The 20,693-nt window shown below is 39.4% G+C and overlaps 1 protein-coding gene across 12 annotated transcripts in view; it reads left to right on the plus strand.

The window, feature by feature from the left end:
* LOC130183524 (sodium bicarbonate cotransporter 3-like) overlaps positions 1-20,693 on the plus strand; it is a 41,159-nt gene that overhangs the window by 2,413 nt on the left and 18,053 nt on the right. For 6 of the 12 annotated variants that reach the window (XM_056399057.1, XM_056399065.1, XM_056399055.1 and 3 more), the window contains exons 2-7: positions 12,354-12,435; positions 13,762-13,911; positions 15,675-15,813; positions 16,773-16,933; positions 17,134-17,322; positions 18,341-18,724. In XM_056399057.1, the coding sequence (XP_056255032.1) occupies positions 12,354-12,435; positions 13,762-13,911; positions 15,675-15,813; positions 16,773-16,933; positions 17,134-17,322; positions 18,341-18,724 (1,105 nt within the window). Of the gene's footprint in view, positions 1-3,909; positions 4,110-4,442; positions 4,560-12,353; positions 12,436-13,761; positions 13,912-15,674; positions 15,814-16,772; positions 16,934-17,133; positions 17,323-17,426; positions 17,443-18,340; positions 18,725-20,693 lie in introns of those variants that run through there. The other 6 variants (XM_056399061.1, XM_056399062.1, XM_056399063.1 and 3 more) reach the window with 4 other exon arrangements.

Raw genomic sequence — 20,693 nt, forward strand, 5'->3', positions numbered from 1 at the left:
CCAGCTCGCCAGGAGGAAAGGCATTTATGCGTCCTGCGGTCCCACTACTGAAAGAGGGTTTTAGTCCACCCAGTGTGGGCTCTCTGACCTGGTCTATTATTGGCTCAGCACTTATTGCCAGGGTTAGTGAGTGTTTTATAAAGTTAAATCACTGTACAGCATTGCTATGAATGGGTAATTACACAGAATGAACATCTGTGCCAGTCTGATGGTGCTCTGTTCTGTTCAGCAATGCTATTATGATAATATGATAATATGATAAAAGAAATAATTAATTCCTAGAGTACCCAGCCATAAGCTAATACATAGACAGCAAGCCTGTTTGTTAATATTCTACCCAGTCTTCTGTAGAATGTGTTGTACTTAAAGAAAGTTGGATGTGATTAAACAGTACAACAGGCCACAAACTTTTAAGTGCTTTTTGCAGGCAGTGATTAGGCTCACTACATAAAATATGAATTGTCCTGTAGTTTGTTTTTGACTCAAAGATAAAGCTGTATTTCTGTTTGAGATATTTTAGCTTATCCACAGGAAGGCAATACATTTGCCAATCATTTCTAAATTCTCTGTGCCTCACATTCACATATTTCAATACATTTATAATTGGGAGCTGCCCTGTAAAGCTACAGCTTTCCACTGGAGGTAACAGACTTGCCTTTATTGTGTTGCCCATCAGCAGTTGCTGTGGAGGTAGGGCACAGTGTTCATTTCCTTTAGCCACCCACTTTTTCTCCAGCTAGTCACAAGATTCAAAACAGCAACATTTGATCACAAGCCTACTTTTATAACCACCAGATAATTACTGGGAGGGCTTTGATTTGAGCCCTTTACTGTGACTCAAACTCTTTCTGAAGCTTGTGTATGTACAAAACAATGCCATTGGAGATAATTTTATGAAATTAAAAGACAGAAGCACAGATCAAAGGACCCAGGATTGTACTATTCTAAATAGTATTCTGCTTTGTCTACCATTTCTACAGAGAGAACCTGAAAGCCCATTCAATTACAGGAGAACTTAAGAAAAAAACTTATTAACCCCATTACACTGCTAAGTGTTGTCTTGATGGTTGCATAAAATGGGAGCTTGGTTTTGTGGGGGGTGGTGATGTAAACTGGGATGGATAATGGATCTGAGACATTGAAAAGAAGTTCCCCAAGGCTCTGTCTGAGGAACACAGTAAACACTGGAGCAAATGGTGTGAATGCAACCCTATGTCAAAGAAAATCTGTCTGCCTTATCTTATGAGAAGCAGCATTTGAATAAAAGTTTTAGTCAGTTATTCTTTACACAGCTATTCTGTCACTTTTCACATCTGAACACACAATGAATGACTTCTAAGAGAGACTGTCTGAAAATGTAACATTCACCATGCCTTAGAGTGTGACCGGTCAGAGCAGCTATGAACACTTTTGGTTTCAATTGTGGTTGATTGACACGTTGTGCAAACCAGATATGTTTTAGCATAACCTGGCCTTACTCTCTTGAACACTGTTGTTTAGTTTAGAGCTGAAACAGTTTGTTGATTAATTTATTTCAATCAGGAGAGACTAATAAGAGGAACATAAGAGTATGAGAAATTTGAAGTAAAATGGAATTTATGGTGAACAGAAGGAATAGACTTTGGCGCTTAGACTCCAGGCAAGAAGTATATCACCATGGGGAATGACCCATAGGAGTAAGGTGCTTCGTAATAGAGGAAACTTCCCCCAGAGCCAAGAAACAAGTGGTGGTGGTGACGAGGAATGGAACTTGAGAATGGGATTATCCTCATAAGTGGGAAACTTCTGATCGGATGGTTTGATTTGAGATAGTCAAGCATCCATGGTTGATGTCATGAACGGGTGGAGGTGGGTCACAAATTCATTGCGATGCTTACGAGTGATTGGCTAAAAGCCACTGCGTCAGGTTTTGATTATATGAAGATGAGACTGACCGGGTGGGGCTTAGAGATAGCGGGAAACGTGCTTGTGACTTAGAGGGCATGTGTGAGAAGATAGTCTTCCTGACTGAACTTTTGCTAAGCTTCATTAAAGAAAAAAAATGGATCTGAGACAACAATTTTGATAATTGATTAAACTGTTTTTTGCTTTTGTTTTTTTTGGTGTTTGATAGACTAAATGATTAATAAGTTAATCAAAAAACAGAAACTGTTCAAATTCCACCGCCAGCTACTAACTACAACAGATCAACAAAATACTATAGGATTCTAATACCAAATGTCATAGAAAACCATCAAAGGGTTATATCTCATAGTGCAGAGCAATTCCATTGTCATTTAAATTGCTTTACTCTGCTTTACATTTTTTAATATAGGCAGATAGTAGCCAACCGCAAGGACCCATGAAGATAAAGATACATTTTTAATAAAATGTTTGCCACTGGCAGAATTTGTATTTGATTCTAATTTTCCACAGACTGCGTTGAGTTTTCCAGTAACAATATTACATGGCTTTGCTTTTTTCTTCTTCTCTTGACACATTACATCCACTGAACTAGCTGTTTGTATACAGCACCAGGGCATTTGACTTAAGGAACAGCTTGTACCGTGTGCTGGCCATGAAGATACGGATCTTAGGCTGCTCTTGCTGCAATCTAATTATATGATTATACCAATGCACACTACTGTAAAAAGTTGTATATAGAAGAGTTGAAACAATTATTAGATTAGCTAACATGTCATCTGACAGAAAATCTAATTATTTTGGTAATTATTCATTTAAGTGATTAATTCAGGGGGAAAAAAGCCAAACTTTTGATAGTTCCAGCTTTTCTCTCTTGCCTTACTTTAAAATTAACTGAATATTTTGGGTGATTTGACTGTTTAAAGCAATTTCAAGAAATCAACATGGGCTTTGAGAACTTGTGATGGGCCTTTTTTATTATTTCTTGGCATTTTACTATTTGTCCCCAGGGACTAATAAAATTTCTTGAGTTGAATTGAATACATTTAAGTGATTAATCTAGAAGATTAATGTTGGATAAATTGATCAAAATAATTGTTAGTTGCTGCCCCAGTATAAAGTTAAAGCTTCAAATTGTTGTGCAAATCCTTGCTTGCTGAATGTCAGTTTTCTAGTATAACTAAGTATAGTTTTGCTGCATGATTGTAGTACATATGGTCTTGCTTTTTGATCAGTTTGCAAAAGATCTAAGATCTCACAAAATATCTAAGATCAGTAAGTTTCACCTTAAATGTCACTCTTTCTATTTAAATTAATGCACATTTTATATTCCTCATTACGATGGGTACTTTAATTTAGGTTTGGTTTGACCTTTGCCTTTATATTTTGTGGTTGGTCTATTTGGAGCAGTCTGGTGCTGTTACGTATGTTACGTTACAGGTTATCTTTGGACAGAGCTGGGGTCCACAATATTTCTTTGAATTAATAAATAGACTCTTTATTTACCTCTTAGGTTTCAGGACTATGTTCTGTTTGCTGTACTCATGGAAACCGTTCTTGTTGTGTAAAGGAAACAAATGACCAATAGTTCTTAGTAAAAATTACAGGGTGTTGAAAGACATGTCCAACCTTGAGGCTATGACAAGAACTGTGAATGTCAAAGGCACACAGGAAATTGGAATCTTAATAAATACACAGCTATCTGTCCTTTTTCAATTCATTGCACCCTCTGAGGAATGCCGAGCCCACATGTGTGCTTGTTTCTATTTATCTGTGTTGGGGGTGGCTCTTCATTTGTGACCTGAATACCTCAGCGGGTGAGTACTTCTGTGCCCTCCAAATGTGTGTGTATGTCCTCTGTGTGGTGTTTATGTATGTGTGTGTTTTTAAGCTCTTGGCTGGGCGAATAAAATATTCATGGTGGCATGGTGGGATTGGCTGCTGAGCAAAGAGCGGGCTGACAGGGTAGAGCAGAGCACTGTGCATTCTGAAGCAGCTCGCTCCCTCTCTCTCCTGCTCTCTCTGTATAAAGAGATGAGCGGAAGAAGAGGTAATAGACGAGTGCGACAGCATTTCTGTTAGCGGTTAGCTCACACACACATTGTAAAACAGATAGCAGTCAGAAAGAAGAAGGTCCCTGCTGCCTATGCATTGCGGATGTTTTAGTCTAAATGGATGAACAGAGCGAAGGGGAGCATGTGCTTACGGTACGTCTGGTCCTGTGTGTGTGTGTGTGTCTTAATGTGTTCCTAACTGTCGTGGTGTGCACTTGAATTGGATCTAGTGGCTCTGTGTCTGCTATGTTATTGGTGTGTTTATGTATATATTGGTTTGTCCTCTTGTCTTCATTTACGGTAGAGTAGAGTAGTGGTCTGTGCTAATGAATGGGGCAGGTGGTAAGTACATCTGACCAAAAGGAAAAACAGCAGAGGTTTGAGGATGAGGGGGATACGGTGAAAGAAAGAGTGACAAGCTGTTGCCTGATTGGACATGCCTCTTAAAATGGAAACATTTCCTCTCTACTCTTGAATCGCCTCAAGGAGCAGGAATGAGAGGAAACCGACTGAGACAGTTATGGCTGCTTGAAGGAGCGGGACAAGGAGAACAGGAAGGAAGAGAGGAGAGAGATGAGGAGGGTGAAAAATGAGTCTGCTAAGGTAGATGAATCCAAACAAGATGCATGCTGTCAATAGAGATGGTGTTTATTGACTAAAGTGAAATTAAATGAAATGCTTCTTTCCATTCAGTCTAATCAAAAGCACAAAGCATAAAAATGAGTATGCCCACAGTGGGAGCAACGAGGAAGCACAGACTATTAAAATCAGGTATTCATATGTAGAAAGAGGAAAATATTTGTGAGGCAGAGAGGGGGCATGGTTTCCATCTTCCTGTTAATGAGTGTATGCCTGCAAAGTCTGTGCGTGTTTGGGAGTGTTGATTACATTCAGTGGAGACTATGATTGATTGTTTTTCAGTGTTTCAGAAATATCTTCCCGGTTGTTTAAACTAGAAGATCTAACTATTCACTGAGGAGACGTTAGATACAGAACACAGGCTTCTGACTGCCTTTTTAGTGCTTTGTTCAAACATGGTGAGGCTCCAGGGCAGTAAATAATTGAATGGTTAGCAAAGTCAGCGAAATATAAGTGGCTGATCAAATTATATAATGATTAACTCTGTGTTTACATTAGTTACCTAGCACTTACTAATTATCAATGGATGTTGCTATCTTTCTGAAAAGACTAAATTATATATACTGCATATACATATGCAGTATAATGTACATCACTTGGTTAGCAGTCATCGATAATCTCTTAGTAGTCTGTTCCCTATATCTTTCTGTTTTCAGACATAATTTAATTGGTTACATAATTTAACATTAATTGGCAGTAAATATATGTCAATATTCTCATCTGTAGTGTGTTTGTAATTGCGCATTTGGCAGTGTGAGACAGTGAGATATTCAGTAATCTCAAGGGACAGGTCTCTCACTATGTAACACCTCTCTTACGTCAGTCTCTATCGATTGGACCAGGTCCCAGTAAAGCGAGGCTGGCAAGGAGCTGAGATTAGAGAGAACCGGGCCTGTTGGCATGTTGGGTGGCTGGCTGTTTCATTCACTGTCTGGTTGGCTGAAGAGATGTTTGGCTGCTGTGTGGCTAAATCACTCCCACACAAACATACAGAAGTGAGGGTAACACACATCTTGTCAGTGAATAATAAATTTACTTAATGTATCCAAAATGTAATACATGACTTTTGAAACCAAGTACAGCAGTGTATGAAAAATATTTTCCAAACAAGCAAATTACTTGAATTTGTGAAAAGGCAAATGGTGGACACCCTTTACCAACAGGTATTGTAAACATAACAATATTGTAATCATATCCAGGACCACAAACACATGCCTTAACAAATGCAATAGAAGTTGAACTATGTGTTGATGTTATGTTCCCTACTGAGGATGTTTACTGCTATCTTCAGCCAAGCAAAATTCCAGCTTTAGTAGGTTTCATATCCTGTGTGTAAAGTGTGCGTCATGTGGCAACTTTTGTTTCAGAGGACACAAACTGGTCAGGTCTCCAAAGATTTAGACACAGTTAAGGTATAAAGTAAGGTTAAAGTATATTTTCATCCATCACTTGAAAATGTCATCTTCATATCTTGATGACAGCTCAGGATACATACATGAACAGAATTTTCCAACAAGACTATCTAACTTGCCTCATATCACAATCTTCATGTTATAGTTGGGAAATCCTTATATATAAAGTTCAGTGGAGAATTCACACAGTGTTTTCCTGTGTGAACACACTAGATTAGAAAATGGACACATGGTAAGCCTTGTGTTTACTCTTACTTAAAAGTTCATGTGAACTGTAAATCCCCACCGCTGCATAAAACCCCACACAATTGTGATTTTACCACCTAAGCTGCTGTAAAAAGCCAGAGAAAATTCTCATATGCAGACACACTTACAGTAATTATTGAACTTGCCTTTTATCCCTCGTCGATACAGCCTAGAAACAGTTTGTATTTGTTTTTTTCTAATTGATATGTTCATGATGTGTTCACTTTTATAAAATCTAAAAATCATATAAGTCTGTCTATTTTTATTAGCAGCAGTATTAATTATTGTGGAAGGCTTTCTCTTGAACTAGTGCTTATAGAAATGCTGCTTTGTCACCAGTATTAGCCAGCTGCAAGAAATATTGAACTAAGATTGCTGATACATTATATATAGATATATTTTTATCGCCGAGTCTCACAGTTCATTTTGGCAATTTGTCAGTGTTTGTTTTGGTGGTGAAACCCTAGTGATATAGACATTATAGTATATACTCGATGATGTAAACGAGCCTTGCAGCATAGTGCAGGAGTTGTTTGAGAAATTAATCTGGATGTCTTGACACTGCTGTGTTAAACTGGTCTATTGTAACTGCCATAAATCCAAGCTGACGACTGCTTCTGCTCACTGTGCAAACTATAAGTAATTATGTTATGTTTACAGCAACATTTCACATCTGTGGTGAGTGTTTCATACTCAAAAGATAGACTGTTGATGCAGTATAACTATGTAGCTAAGAGAAACTGGGGTTATTTTGGCCTACTTGGTATCATCATCATATTGGTAGTTGATTGCTGATCTGGTTGAGAGCAACTATGTTAGGGTGATTGTAAAAATCTCATAATTCAATAGTTTGTTGAATAGAAAATGAAGGGGCAGAACTGGAGAATAGAAAGATGAGACTTGATAAAGAGTCACTTGTTGTGGTTTGATGGTGTTGGCACTTAGCAGGTTGCCTGCTGGTGTAGCCTACCTCTCTTCGATAGTCATTTGGAACCCACTCTACTCACATTTTTCCCTTCTAAACTGTTTTGAGCATGGCCAGGCAGGGTTTATAGTATCCTCCAGCAGCTTTCAGTTCTTCTAAACTCACGTTAGAGGTGACATTGTATTCCCTGGTGACTCTGGGGAGGCATGTGATCAGAATTCCACACTGTGCTAGACATCTGTTTTGTCAGTGGTTGGGCAGAACGTGGCATGTCTGATGAGTAATGTTTCTGTGTACTAAAGCGTAAGCACACAATTTCCTGGCATGTCAGGGTTTTCTGGATTAATCTTATACCATGGTTACGATTAAGTTCACGAAAATTTCTTTTCATCTATCTTTGTATCTTTATCGCTGTGTGGTATTCATTGTAAAGTCTAGTTACTGTTCTATTGATCAAGATCTACTTAGATAATTTGACCTGCAGCGTTGTTTATCATTCAATAGTGTCAGACAGGTTTTATGGCATATTTAAAGCAAGGATTATAGAATCATAATGATCGTCCCTAGTGAACCACGATCTCCCTGGATCCTCACATGGAAGAACACACAGCTAGGCACATACAGTCTGTGTAGAAGATGCAGCCAGAGACACATCTGCCTTCTGTCAACAGCCCTCCATTGATGTCACTATATGGCAGCTTTTCTTACTCAGCTGGCAATTCTTCTGCCATCATAGCCCTCCCTACTGGCACTGCTCTTGTGGCCCAACCACAGCTGTGCTTTGTGGGCATAATGGCCGATCTCCTCCCTGGCCTGGGGACTCGGGGGGTGACAGACTGGGCTGACAGACTGTGGGTTTATTTTGGACAAAGCTATGTGACAGGTTGCATCATGCGTTCTTAAATTGTACCAAGCAACGTGGGCTCGAGAGCACAACATACTTAAACACGTGCATATGCTTCACTAAACAGGCATGACAACAGTATGCATAGACTACATGATAAAGGATGTTTGCACATAAACAGGTGTTTATACAGTAAAATTAACAGATTTGTGGTAGTGGTATTTTAAGAAGCTTAAGAATAAGACGATACTCATGAAGCAGGAATAGTTTCACACCAGCTTTGTGTGCCCTGCTTGTAAACATTGGTTCATGTGATTCTTGCTGACTGGGAAATTAGCCAGTTTGACTGATGGACCAAAATATAGTTTTCTGGCCTGGTGTGATTGGAGCTGATCAGACCTGAAACCCTAGACAGTTCCCAGTGTTTCTCTGTCACAAATGACCACCAGGAACCAGTCCAGTTTTAGTCAACCTTAGTCAGGTTTACTCTCCTTCTGTCTGCTGTGAGGGGAAGAACTCCAGTTACTGGAGAGATTAATTTCTTGCTGCTCTTCTCCCTCTCTGCAGCAGAATTATTACCGCTCCTCATCAAGGCACTGTCAGAGAACAACACGGCTCATTATCATGCAAATCCACGAGCAACTGTGGAACGCACACACACACACAGGCTAACAAGTGCACACACAAACACAATCACAGATGGTATCTTTCATTGTACGTTCTTCAGGGTTCTAACAGGAGAATGATTATGGTAATATATGTGTGGAAATCTGAATGTCATTGAAGACATATTCAGAGTAGTACGCTAGTAATGAAACGGGGAGAGCAGTCGATGGACATAGAGTACGTGCTTTCCATCAGAATGAAACTTCAGTGTGGTCACTGGAGGTGACTGGCATGTTGGGGCTAAGACACCAGAGGCCCTGAGATCATCCACGTATCAAGTATCCTTTCAGCATGTGGCTAACATCGTCACCTTTTGTTTCCACTCTCTCCTGCTTGGTAGCATTGCCTCTCTGTGATTGGTTGAAGGGATTGAAAGGATCCTCCAATTGGGGATTGTGTTGCATCAAAGTGTTTGTCCACGAAGCAGGAGAACAGTAGATTTGTATTCGTGAAAATGCTGTCTGATTATAAGGTATGCTTTATTAAGAGACTGAATGTCCATATAAAATACTCAATGAAGCGTAAATATTGTGGGCTCAGGTGAAATAAGAGCTACTGTAAACAGAATTTAATTTTTAGATTCATAAATGCAACCAGCCCTAAGTTATAATACAGGACTAAAATATATGTAAGATATGATCCCCATCAGTGGTCATTCAATTGTCACAAACTTACTGCTATATATTCCTTATTCAGCTAGTTTTTATTAGCCTGGCAGTCAGCCAGCATTAGCTCACTGTCCCCTGTGGTATTTATAGACTCTATATGAATGTGTGTCTAAAATAAGCCTTTCCTTTGCGGTCACAGTACATCATGCTTATTTGAAATAGTTATAAAAATATAAATAATGTTTTATTTATACTTATTATATTGCTATTTATTTGATCTTATTCATTTTTATTGTTTTTACTTTTCTGTGCACATGTTCTTTTGGCTAATTTCTTTTTGTAAAACACTAAGAAAAGTGCTGAATAAATAGTTCATTATTATTATTGTTATTGAAATACACATTTATCATAGAGCCTATCCTGTGTGTGTGTGTGTGTGTGTGTGTGGGGGGGGTCTGTTTCTGTGTGTGTGTGTGTGTGTGTGTCATTATTTTTGTGGTTCAGTATCAGTTGCTGTATTATGGTGGTAGACTCACAGGGACTTCTTCCAGCACATTTACTTCTGCTTTGGCTACACATGCAACAGTAATTGGAGACAGTGTCTCTGTGGCTGCCTTACATGTCCTGGCACTTAAGGGCAGGGAGTCAGGACACCACTAATAACAAGGTTGGTGATTGGAACAAACCGGGTTGGGTTGAGGAAGTTTATGGTTGTAGATGTGTGTGTGTGTGTGTGTGTGTGGGCTTGTTTTACTATATTTGTTGGGTCCGAAAACAGGAACCTACTGCTCTTGTGGGGTCCAACAGTTATGTAGGGACGAAAATGCCGGAACCCACAAGTTTAAATGGCTGTTTGAGGGTTAAGACTTAGGTCTAGGTTAGGAATAGGGTTAGGGTTAGTGTCTTAGGGTTAGGTATGCAGTTGTGATGGTTAAGGTCTGGGTATAAGGTCTAGGGAACGCATTATGTCAATGACAGGTCCCCACAATTGTAGTAGAACGAGGATTGTGTGGCTGTATGTGTTGCCTAACACTTCTTCTTTGTGAGAACCACTTTGAGTGTCAAACTTAAAAGTTTTTTTCACTTTTCTGGGGATGTTCTAATTGAAAGGTTAGTGTTGGGATTACTTCAGGTGGGTGGGTGATCTTCCAAAAAAATAATTTCACAATCTTTTTCACACACAATTACAATCTGAAGTGCAATCTTTGTTCCCAATTTTTCTGTCGAACATGTCCACACTCGAATCAGCATGTGGACTTTTTGTATCATCTATTTGCAACATTTAAAATATAATATTTCACTAAAGACACTGTTTTCAAAATGATCATCTACATCATTAAATTCCACATACCACAGCTTTGAACAGAACCATATCTTTAGGAAGTGACTGAGGCGGTCATGTTCCACGTACAAATTTTACAATACAAACTCCTCAACTGCTTCAGTCAATGATAACTGTTTAAGTTTCAGGACCTCATGTGATACAGGTGAGTGGGGTTGTACTAACTTGAGTGAAACACTCACTAACTTGAGTGAAACACTCAACTTGAGTGAAACACTCAAGTTAGTATTACCATTATCGTGCAGATGCTTTCTTTATAGGTGGTTGAATAGATTTGTCGTATTACCTCTGGAAGTGCCGACCATTGCCCGAAAGAGTTAAGCATGTACTGCCGATGGTTAAAGTTATGGTTTGGGGCCAGTGGATGAGTGAGTATACCAATTGTATAATGTGTGTTAGGGTATTGTAATTATGGTTTTAGGGCACTATAATTTAATAAAGAATATTAATAATGTGCACTTTGCTGCTATGTATTCTGACAGCTTTATGTCTCCTCTAATTTGATCCTTCTATCTCTTTATGTTTCCATGACATTGATATTAGGCTTATTATTTTCACTAAGGTCATAACCTCTTTTTTTCATGAGCCAGCCTCTTGACGTTGCTATGAAACTCTACCTTTATTGCTTGAACTTTAACAATAAATATAGTTTACAATACAGACTAATTAGTTTTAGGAAAATAGCACATAGATAAACCCCCTGTGAGCCAATGATACCTTGCTGCCTTAATTACCTGAGGTTATTAAAGACAACCATCAGCAGTCAGTGTGCTAGAGCTATGAAGTTATCACATTGTTTGCCAAATTGAACTTGTCTGTGAGAGTGGGTAATTTTGTTCTGTACTATATTTCAAATGTCTAATCGTTAACTACACTTCATGCATTTTTGTCTGTACCATGGTCTAAGCTATTTCTCTTGACTGCCATCAATAAATATTGAGGAAAAAGGCCGCCAGTATTGGCCATGTGCATAACTAAAATCCTTTTTTGTTTTGTTTGTTATATGTCTGGGGTTTAACCCCAGAGCTACGGAGTGATTTGGTATGGGGTAATTCTAAAAATGAAAAACCAAACAGGACTCACTTTTGATCAAATGTAAGGGCCTCCATGTTGTGTTCACACTAGTGTAATCACAGCCAGGCAATGGGAAATGCTGCAGTCTGATAAAGGGTTCTTCTTACTACCCTTTTGGTTCCCCACATGGGTCATTCACAGACTCACTACATCTCTCATCAACAGGTAATGGAGGGAGCAAGTTGTCCTCAACTGACACAACAAACTTTGATATATATTCCTTTGTGATGACAGTCCATACAATTTCTTAAAAAATGGACTAAAGCTTAATTTTAATACAGTTTTGTCAACATTGGGCTCTGTTACAGTGATGAGAATTCAGTTGTGTCTGTTATCAGATGCAATTCAGTTATGCTTTTAATGTGTTTTCTTTCCTGATCTTTCTCAGCCATTTGTGTCTCCCCAAGACCAAATCTTAAGGTGGTAGTGTCCAGTGTGTAGATATGGTTCATTCTAATATTTGACTTTTTGAAAAAAAGAAAAAAAAAAGAAAGTGAAAGTCTGACATATAAAGTAACATGCATTAGAAAAATAATCTAGGTGAAATTTGGAATTACAAAATTCAATTTGCATATAAAAAATAGTATTAACAAATATTTTGTTGCAATCCCTCTCTTTCTCTCTCTCATCATCAATCTCAGGGTCTAGATGAAGAGGCGATCGTTGACCATGGAAAGACCAGCTTCACCCATCACACAAACTATGAAAAGGAAGACTTGGAAAGTAAGTCATTCAGATGGAAAGACTTTTCTGGGGACTATGTGCTTTTTTTCAATTGATGGAAATGTAGGATCCTAATCCTGCAGCATTAGGTGGAAACACTTGCTAGTTAGCATAACACCTGAAGTGTTGGTGCCGGTCACTTGTAGAGAATGCAGTAGTACTACAAACATTATTACAACCACAATATCTCCCTCAGGTGTTAGCTATTTGCACCCCCTGACCAGCTTACTCCTCTCTTTATTTGAGTCCACCATACTTCACATCCTCCATTCAATAATGTCTCCATTTATCCCATTATTTCCTTTTGTGACACCCCTGGAGCCCTCTGCTTTCTGTCCAGCTAAGCTGTCAGGTTTTGTCTCTCCATCCTCTTTCATCTCCTGTGTCTTTTCTCCCTCTTCCTCTTCCCATCTTTCTCAACCTCTGTTTTCCTCCATCTGTTCAGCACATGTGTATGTTGCTTACGCCTTCCTCTGAGTGCTGCATCTTGGCTTCAATCCTCCTGGGTCCTCTTTCAAATCAAAGAGCGATAACTTGCCTGTGAAAAATGACTATTGGCAGTGAATCTAGGGCAAAAATAGGGCGTTTGCATCTCATAATATGGTTCCTGCATGGCGCTGACAATAATGAGGGGAAGTAGATAAAAACTTGAGGTGAAAACAGAGTGAAAATGGTAAAATACTGTTCTCTGGTTTCCTTCAAGTAGGTTATGTCGAGCATTCAAAAGGAATGGAAAGACGTTCTTTGTCTTCTGTCTTAAACGTTGGTATATCTGTTTTACTTTAGTTGTAAATGACTATTCCTGGAAATTCACTTTAACAGTGGAGAAGTTTCATTGAATCTATTGCATTTGGTACTCCATTTCTATTATTGTATGGCTTCTGGAAATAATTTTATTTATTACTTGCTTTGACATTCATTAATTTAGCTGCTTACAGAACCAGAAATCACCAAGAGACCTCCAGTAACATGTGTTTGAGTAGAATGTTGTCAATATCTACCCAACCTGTTACAGATGTTCTATATAATATATTTATTTCTTTGTGGGTGCAGAATTGGAGAAAATGTAGTTGTGTCAAAACAAATAACTAAAAAAAAAAAAAAAAAGATTTTTTTCTTATTGCCACCTTATTTGTGGTATTCTGAGCTACTTTGTATTATAATACTGATGATGCACCTGAAGTGGTAACTATATCTTCTTTTATGCTAATTTACCTTTACCTAATATAACATTTTAACAACATCCTTTTCCTGCTTTCTTTTTTCCTCAATTTTCAAGATGTTGTAAAGGGGAAGTGGTCTGAATTTCACCTTTCTGTTCCCCAGGCCACAGAGCAGTGTACGTAGGCGTCCATGTTCCTCTTGGAAGAGAGAGCAAGCGAAGGCATCGCCACCGAGGACACAAACACCACCGAAAGAAGAAAGAGAGAGACTCTGAGGAGGGGAAGGAAGATGGCAGGGAGTCCCCTTCTTACGGTTGGACACTGTTTCTAATTTATAACACCTAGCTTACAGTGAATGTCTTGTGTCTATGTAACGGGAGGCACACCTTGTTTTTCTGTTTTTCTATTTCACTCTCTCAGTTCCACTCTCTAGTGTTATTTTCTATCCAGAAGTACTGTACCTTGCAGTTAATGACTGCTTTTGGGAGGCTTAAACCGTGTTTATTCATACACCCACAGGACTCGCATTAGACAATAACCAGAAACCCTTGCAATCCAGAATAGATAGACATATCTTAGTTTTTGTATGCCTGTCAATATCTTGTTATTGGTGGCTGTTTTGTGATGCTTGTACTTTAGTGCTTTGAATTGGTAAAAAAAAAATCTTTACAAATAGTTATAAAGCTAGAAGTAAATAGACCCCCTTCACTAAACAAATTGTCCTCATTCAAGCATTAATGCAGTGTTATACACCACCCCAAAACTTTGGAATGTAGTATTCAGTAACTAGTAAAAGCCATTTTTCATTTAAAACCTTGGGTCGAAAAGTTGTGAGTGGAAAGTGGACGGAGATGAGTTTGATATTATGGTGTTTTTTTGTTTTTTCAATCAAATCCCCTTTTAACAATGCACAGATTGCCTGCTTAGAGCATCACTTTGCTTCAGCCTTCTGTGGTTCTCTGTATTTCAAACAGTTGTGAATAAAACATTCAGTTCTAAAAGGCATTAAAGGCCACAGGGAACAGCTTTGACCGATTGAAGGCTATGACATTTTAAGGGATGTGTGTATGTGTTTGTGTTAGAAGTTGCTGCATCATCTCAACTGCAAGAATCAGAAGCACCCAAACAATGCGTCTTTATGCTCAGGTATAGGTGTGGAATAATGGTAGCAGCAGCAACAGCAATATGAAATGTACTCACATGTACGTAATACACACCAGACCACCGCACAGTGTATCCATGTGTTAACAGAAAATAACTCTCCCTTTTTGCCTCCAGTCATTCCATTTCTGCCTCCCTGTGGCGTTTAGTCTTGTTATCTGCCATATCTATTTCCGTTTTCTCTCTGGTTCCAGATGTCCTGATATCTGCCCTCTAATTCAGTCAGACATGAAAAGAAATCCTCCTGAAGAGCAGCCAAATTTTCATTATTCCCTCTTGCACACTTTTCCACAGAAAATTTTTCAGCATCAAGCCTGCAGATGTATTTATTATATACCAGAATGAAAAGCAATTAGTATGATGCAACTTGTACTTATACTGGCCAGTCACACACAAACACACACACTTTCTCAAACTGATCACAAGAAATTCAGTTTCATCCTACTACCATTTCCTCTTATTATGCTCAGATTTAATCTCTGCTTCTCTGAGACAGTTTCCCCCATCACGCTCTATAGCTGAACTCAGAGAAAAGTAAGGTACTAGACAGGAAACTCGCTAGACATGGTTCAGTTATACGATGCTATATTTGAGATCCACTTAAGGTGCCCTGCAGTGTTTTCTTGTAAACAAGTAAGTTATGTTTTCATTCACTGCATTCACACCTAAACAGATTGCATGTATCCTTGAAGTCTACCAAAAAAGTTGCATTTCTTTCCCCAGAAAACATTTGGAAAGCTTTATTTAGCTATATAGCTATTTATTAATATTTTGGAACTGCATTCACTTGTGTGGGCTACTAGAGGTCAAAAACTCCATAAGGTACCATTTAATAGGAATTAATGCCTTGAGAATTTTACTGTTGTTATCATTGTAAACATTGTAAATATGACCTTTGGGCTTTGCTCTGTCCAGACACACCATCCCAGAGGGTCCAGTTCATCTTGGGTACAGAGGACGATGACCTCGAGCATGTCCCACATGACCTCTTCACTGAGATGGATGAGCTCTCCTTCAGAGACGGCAGTGCCACTGAATGGAAAGAGACTGCCAGGTCAGTAAAGCATCTTAAGGCATGAACACCATGATGACAACTACATAACCACCGTTTGCTTTTTGTACAATATAAGTGTTCAACATTTGTAGCATAATTATAGACTAACACCATTAGTCATTAGTTAACTGAAAACCCTGTTGACTGTTAGTCATAACTATCAGCCTTAATGATTACATTTACTGTATATGCACATATAATTGTGAAAATTTATATTTTTTGAAGAAGGCAAGAGTCCATTTGAGCCTTAGTTTTCATAATTTGGCAGTTTTTCATCATAATTTGTTTCCTTTCCTGTGATCAAACTGTTCTCTTTAGTTTCTGTATTTGGAGAGAATTGTCTAAAGCAATGTGTGATGCAGTTTGGTTTTGTAGCTCTGTTTAAAGGAGATATATGTAAGTTTTGCTATTGCTACATATCAAACATTTGCTTGAACACCTGTTTACTTACTTACTGATACTGAGTCACTGTAGAATCCAATCCGCCCTGAAGAGGTAGTGCTGCCCAGATGGTGTATTATAACCTTGTGTCTTGTAAATGCAGCGATGGTTGAAGCTCTTGGCAAGACTGGTATGTAAACAGTTGTTAATGCTAATGTTGGCTATGTAGCAATAGCAAAACTTCCAAATGGCTTCTTTTATGTAGCTGTCAGAATCTGCAGCAATACTGAAACATTTTGCCTGCTTTTTACATAAGCCAGTTTCAACCTCCAGTCAAAAAACAGGGTTGTTAAACAGGGTTGGTTTTTTTTTTTTTGTTGTTAACAACTTGGTTAAGGAAAAATGTAGCTGGCAAGTATGAGCCATAATCTTGTGTCCTTGAACTATAATGCAATGCTCATTTATTTTTTATTAGTAATTTGTAAATTCGTGTGTGTGTGTGTGTGTGTGTGTGTGTGTGTGTGTGTGTGTGTGTGTGTGTGCGTGCGTGCGTGCGTGCTCTTGGGTTTTATATACAGATGGCTGAAGTTTGAGGAGGATGTGGAAGATGGTGGGGAGAGGTGGAGTAAACCCTACGTGGCAACATTGTCACTACACAGCTTATTTGAACTACGCAGCTGTATACTCAATGGCACAGTCATGCTGGATATGAGGGCCAACAGTATCGAGGAAATTGCGGGTATATTTCACAATGCACTTAAATCACATCTTAAAGGACATGTCATACCAATTATATTGTATTTCTAATGGAGAATTGTGATGAAAAGTGTAAGATAAATAAAACTTAATTATTCTAGTAATATAATTTTCAATGCCCCACATATCACTTCTGTTTTCTCTAACTGTGCATATTGATGGTCCTGCTTTTGTATGACTCAGACATGGTGATAGACAGCATGGTGGCTTCAGGCCAGCTGAAGGAGGATCTGCGGGAAAAGGTGCGGGAAGCCATGCTGAAGAAACACCACCACCAGAATGAGAGAAAGCTCAGCAATCGCATCCCTCTGGTGCGCTCCATTGCTGACATAGGCAAGAAACATTCTGACCCACTCTTGCTTGAAAGAAACGGTGAGATCCTACAAAGCACTTGCATTTCTTTTTCCTCCACATTTGCCACCACTGGGGAACTGTTCCTAAAAATCCACTGTTCAAATCCCTCAATGCCAGCATAGAAGGTGGATGATAAAAGTGAGTAAAATCTAGAGAATGATTTATATTGAAGCAGTCAGTTCCCTTAGCGAAAGAGAAATCTGGGTGCTAATGATTGTGCTAACTGGTATGGCTGGCCTGGCTTTTGGGGTTTGAATTAATGATTGTTTTCACTACTTAAGGTGACACTCAGGAAATATTGCTTTACCTGCAACTGGAATCAGCATTGTGTATTTTTTGACTGGGCATGGCCACAGTGGTGTTAATGTATGGTGTGCATTTTAAGATCTTGGGCACCAGCCTGAGGTTTTAAGAATGAAAGAGATGTCACATTCTTCACTTCTGTGCCTGTGGTTCTTGTTGGGCTTGCATTGTCATGTCATTAAACTTGAAATGCAATTGTGAAAGGTCAAAATTATATATGGTTGATGGTTGATGTGGGTAATAGTAGTAGTGTGAAAGATGTATGTACCAAAATGAGTGTGTACTGTGATTTATGACTGGTTTGTTTGTAGCAGAGCACATGTTTGCTTACAATGCACTGACCTCGTGCTAACTCATTCTCTCCTGCATGCAAGCCTATCTGAAGTTAGAACTTGCCTCAGTTCAGTCACATTGTGTGATTGTTTTGTTTGGAATTGAATGGAACAAGTTGTTTGGCCCTTGCGGACCCTCCTACATGCCTCACTGAATCATTGTCAGTGTCTTTAGCACACAACCATGCTTCTTGCTCACGTTTTTGCAAGCACGAATCTCTCTAACTACACCTCTGCCACGCTCTTGCTGCCCACCCCTTCTTCTCCAGATACCATCTCTGTGATGTACTCCTACTTCATATGTTTTTCCTCTCTGCTCCATCCCTTATTCCTACTCTTGTTTTCCCTCCTTCTCTCTCTCCCCTCTCCTTTCCTTTTTTTGCCATTGTCTCCTCTGTTAGGAGAGGGGCTGTCCTCTTCACGTCTCTCTCTCCACAAGCCAGGGGCATCCTCCTCTGTATCCAACCTGTCCCAAAGACGAGAGTCCCGAGTCTCCGTCCTGCTCAACCACCTCCTGCCCTCTTCTTACTCCAACACTGGGTCCTCCCCAGCTCCATCACCCCTCACCACCCCTCAAAATACCCCCGCTTCCTTCCGGCGCTCCTCCCAAAGCCCACCACGCACCCGTGGCGCAGGCCTTGGCCCTCAAGGCATCCCTCAGGTGGTCGTATCACCTCCCGAAGATGACGACCCACCAAACCCTGCAGAAGATGATGCTGCATCACCACAGTTCAGCCGGCGAGCATCCTCAGCATCCCAGGGCCTCGAGCTGCTGCCCTTAGAAGGCAAATATCTGTGTAGCCTGCCAGTGTGAGTCACGGCTTGAACAGAGAACACTAGCACTAGCATGAAAGCTCTGCTCCCCGTTAACTTCCAACCTTGCGGCCATCTCATCAATAACCCAGCGAGGCTCACTTGCTTAAGACGCTGTTCCCACTGTATTTATATACAAAATTTCTGACACTGCTCTCTTCTCCATCATGATCTTGCTTCTGTCCCTTCTCAGTTTCTGTCTATTCCACTAACCCCTTATTTTCTACAAAGATACATTGCTTTTGCTGCCCTGAAAACCCTTTTCACCTCTTTTTACCATTCAAACATCTCTCTGTCCCATTCCCAAGCGTCTATGCTTTGTTTGTCTCTCTCCCTGTCTCCCTTCACACCACCACCATTGTGGTTGCATGGCTGCCCTCAAAATGTTTTCGTCTCTCATCCTTCATCATGTGTCCTGTGATGTTTTATTACTATGTTTATACCCCATCTCTCTCTTCTCAGTCAGCTTGTGTCATGTAAGACCTGTTAGTAGGGGTATCCCGGTACATTGTTCCTTCTTGCCACTGACCACAGACTGGGACATTTAATCTTAAGCGCCGGCTGATATTAATTTATTTGTTATACGGGTATATAATACAGTCTCTCAGCACACACTTACCATTAGGTGGCATACATAAAAAACAATAAAGCCAACCCAATGTAGGTTGGTACAGCAGGATATCATCAAGAAAATATAACTTAAGTCACAGATTTCTGTGATTGTTTCCAATAAAATTTTAAATAATGTCTGATAGTGTTTCATATGATATCCACAGAGAGAGGAGTGCTAATATGGATCTATTGTTTTGCACAAATTTAGACTCTAAAGAGAGGACTTTTTCTGACGTAAAATCACTTGCTGACAATCTCTCTCTCTGTAGATGTCATTAAATTGAACCGCTGGCTACTGTTTATTTTTTTTGTGCTGGTCTGCTGTTCACTCACAACACTGCATTAGGTTCCTTCTGTTCAAGCAGAGTGTATTGGGGGCTTTTTGTTAGATTGTGTACTCACAGCACACTTTAATTGCTGGTATCAATCAGTATTAAAAAAATGCCTTTGTCTCAGAAACAAATACGCTCAAAACATACCGTAGCTGTTCCTTATGCATTTGGTATGATGTAGAAACCGACATAATGCGTCCTAAATCCTTTCAGGTGTAACTTGTTTTATCCTCAGGTGACTGTTTCACTTTGAATACACACAAATATAAATGTCATGCAACTTGTGTTTTTCCCATTGCATCATTTGGCACCCATGCTCTTCCGCTTCATCAATTCCTAAAATTAAACATTCTTTTACCCGATTCAGTGTGTAGTGAGAGCAATGTGTGCCAGCAGCACGGCTAAATATAAGCCAGAGACCATGGTGGGTGTATTGGTACTGTATGTACTATCAAACTGCCACCTACGATGGCTTTTTGTTCTTCCCAAACCAAGCCCTGTCAGTTTATTATTAGACTGTGTGTGCGTGCATGTATGTCGGTTTCGCTCTGGGAATGGCTCCGTTTCAAAGTATGGGTCATTAGAACCGCTGATCACTTGGTGGAAGCTGAATCTGAAAGGTTGGGGTGGTCTTATTATAGCTGATGAGTTTCTGTAATTGTACCCCCTTCTAGGAAAATATACAGTATTTCCCAAGAGGCAATCATCTTGACATCAGTGTATGGGTTATTCAGAGCTCTGGTGTGCACTGTAGGTTGTAAAAACTGCACTGTTGACCCAAAATAACTAACCATCTTTTGAACAGAAATAAAGTGTTAGACAGTATAATACCCTTAATGGGTTATTTAGATGAATTTTTTTCTAGCTGCCAGTAATAGCTGGCTTACAGGTTTGAAATAATTATAGTCGACAATGCATTGATATGGATGGTGCAGTTTTTTAGACATGCACTGTAATGGGATTGAGTTGTCTGTAGGCTATTTATACATATTCATGC

The sequence above is a fragment of the Seriola aureovittata genome, chromosome 16, assembly GCF_021018895.1.
Source record: "Seriola aureovittata isolate HTS-2021-v1 ecotype China chromosome 16, ASM2101889v1, whole genome shotgun sequence".
Lineage (NCBI taxonomy): Eukaryota > Metazoa > Chordata > Actinopteri > Carangiformes > Carangidae > Seriola > Seriola aureovittata.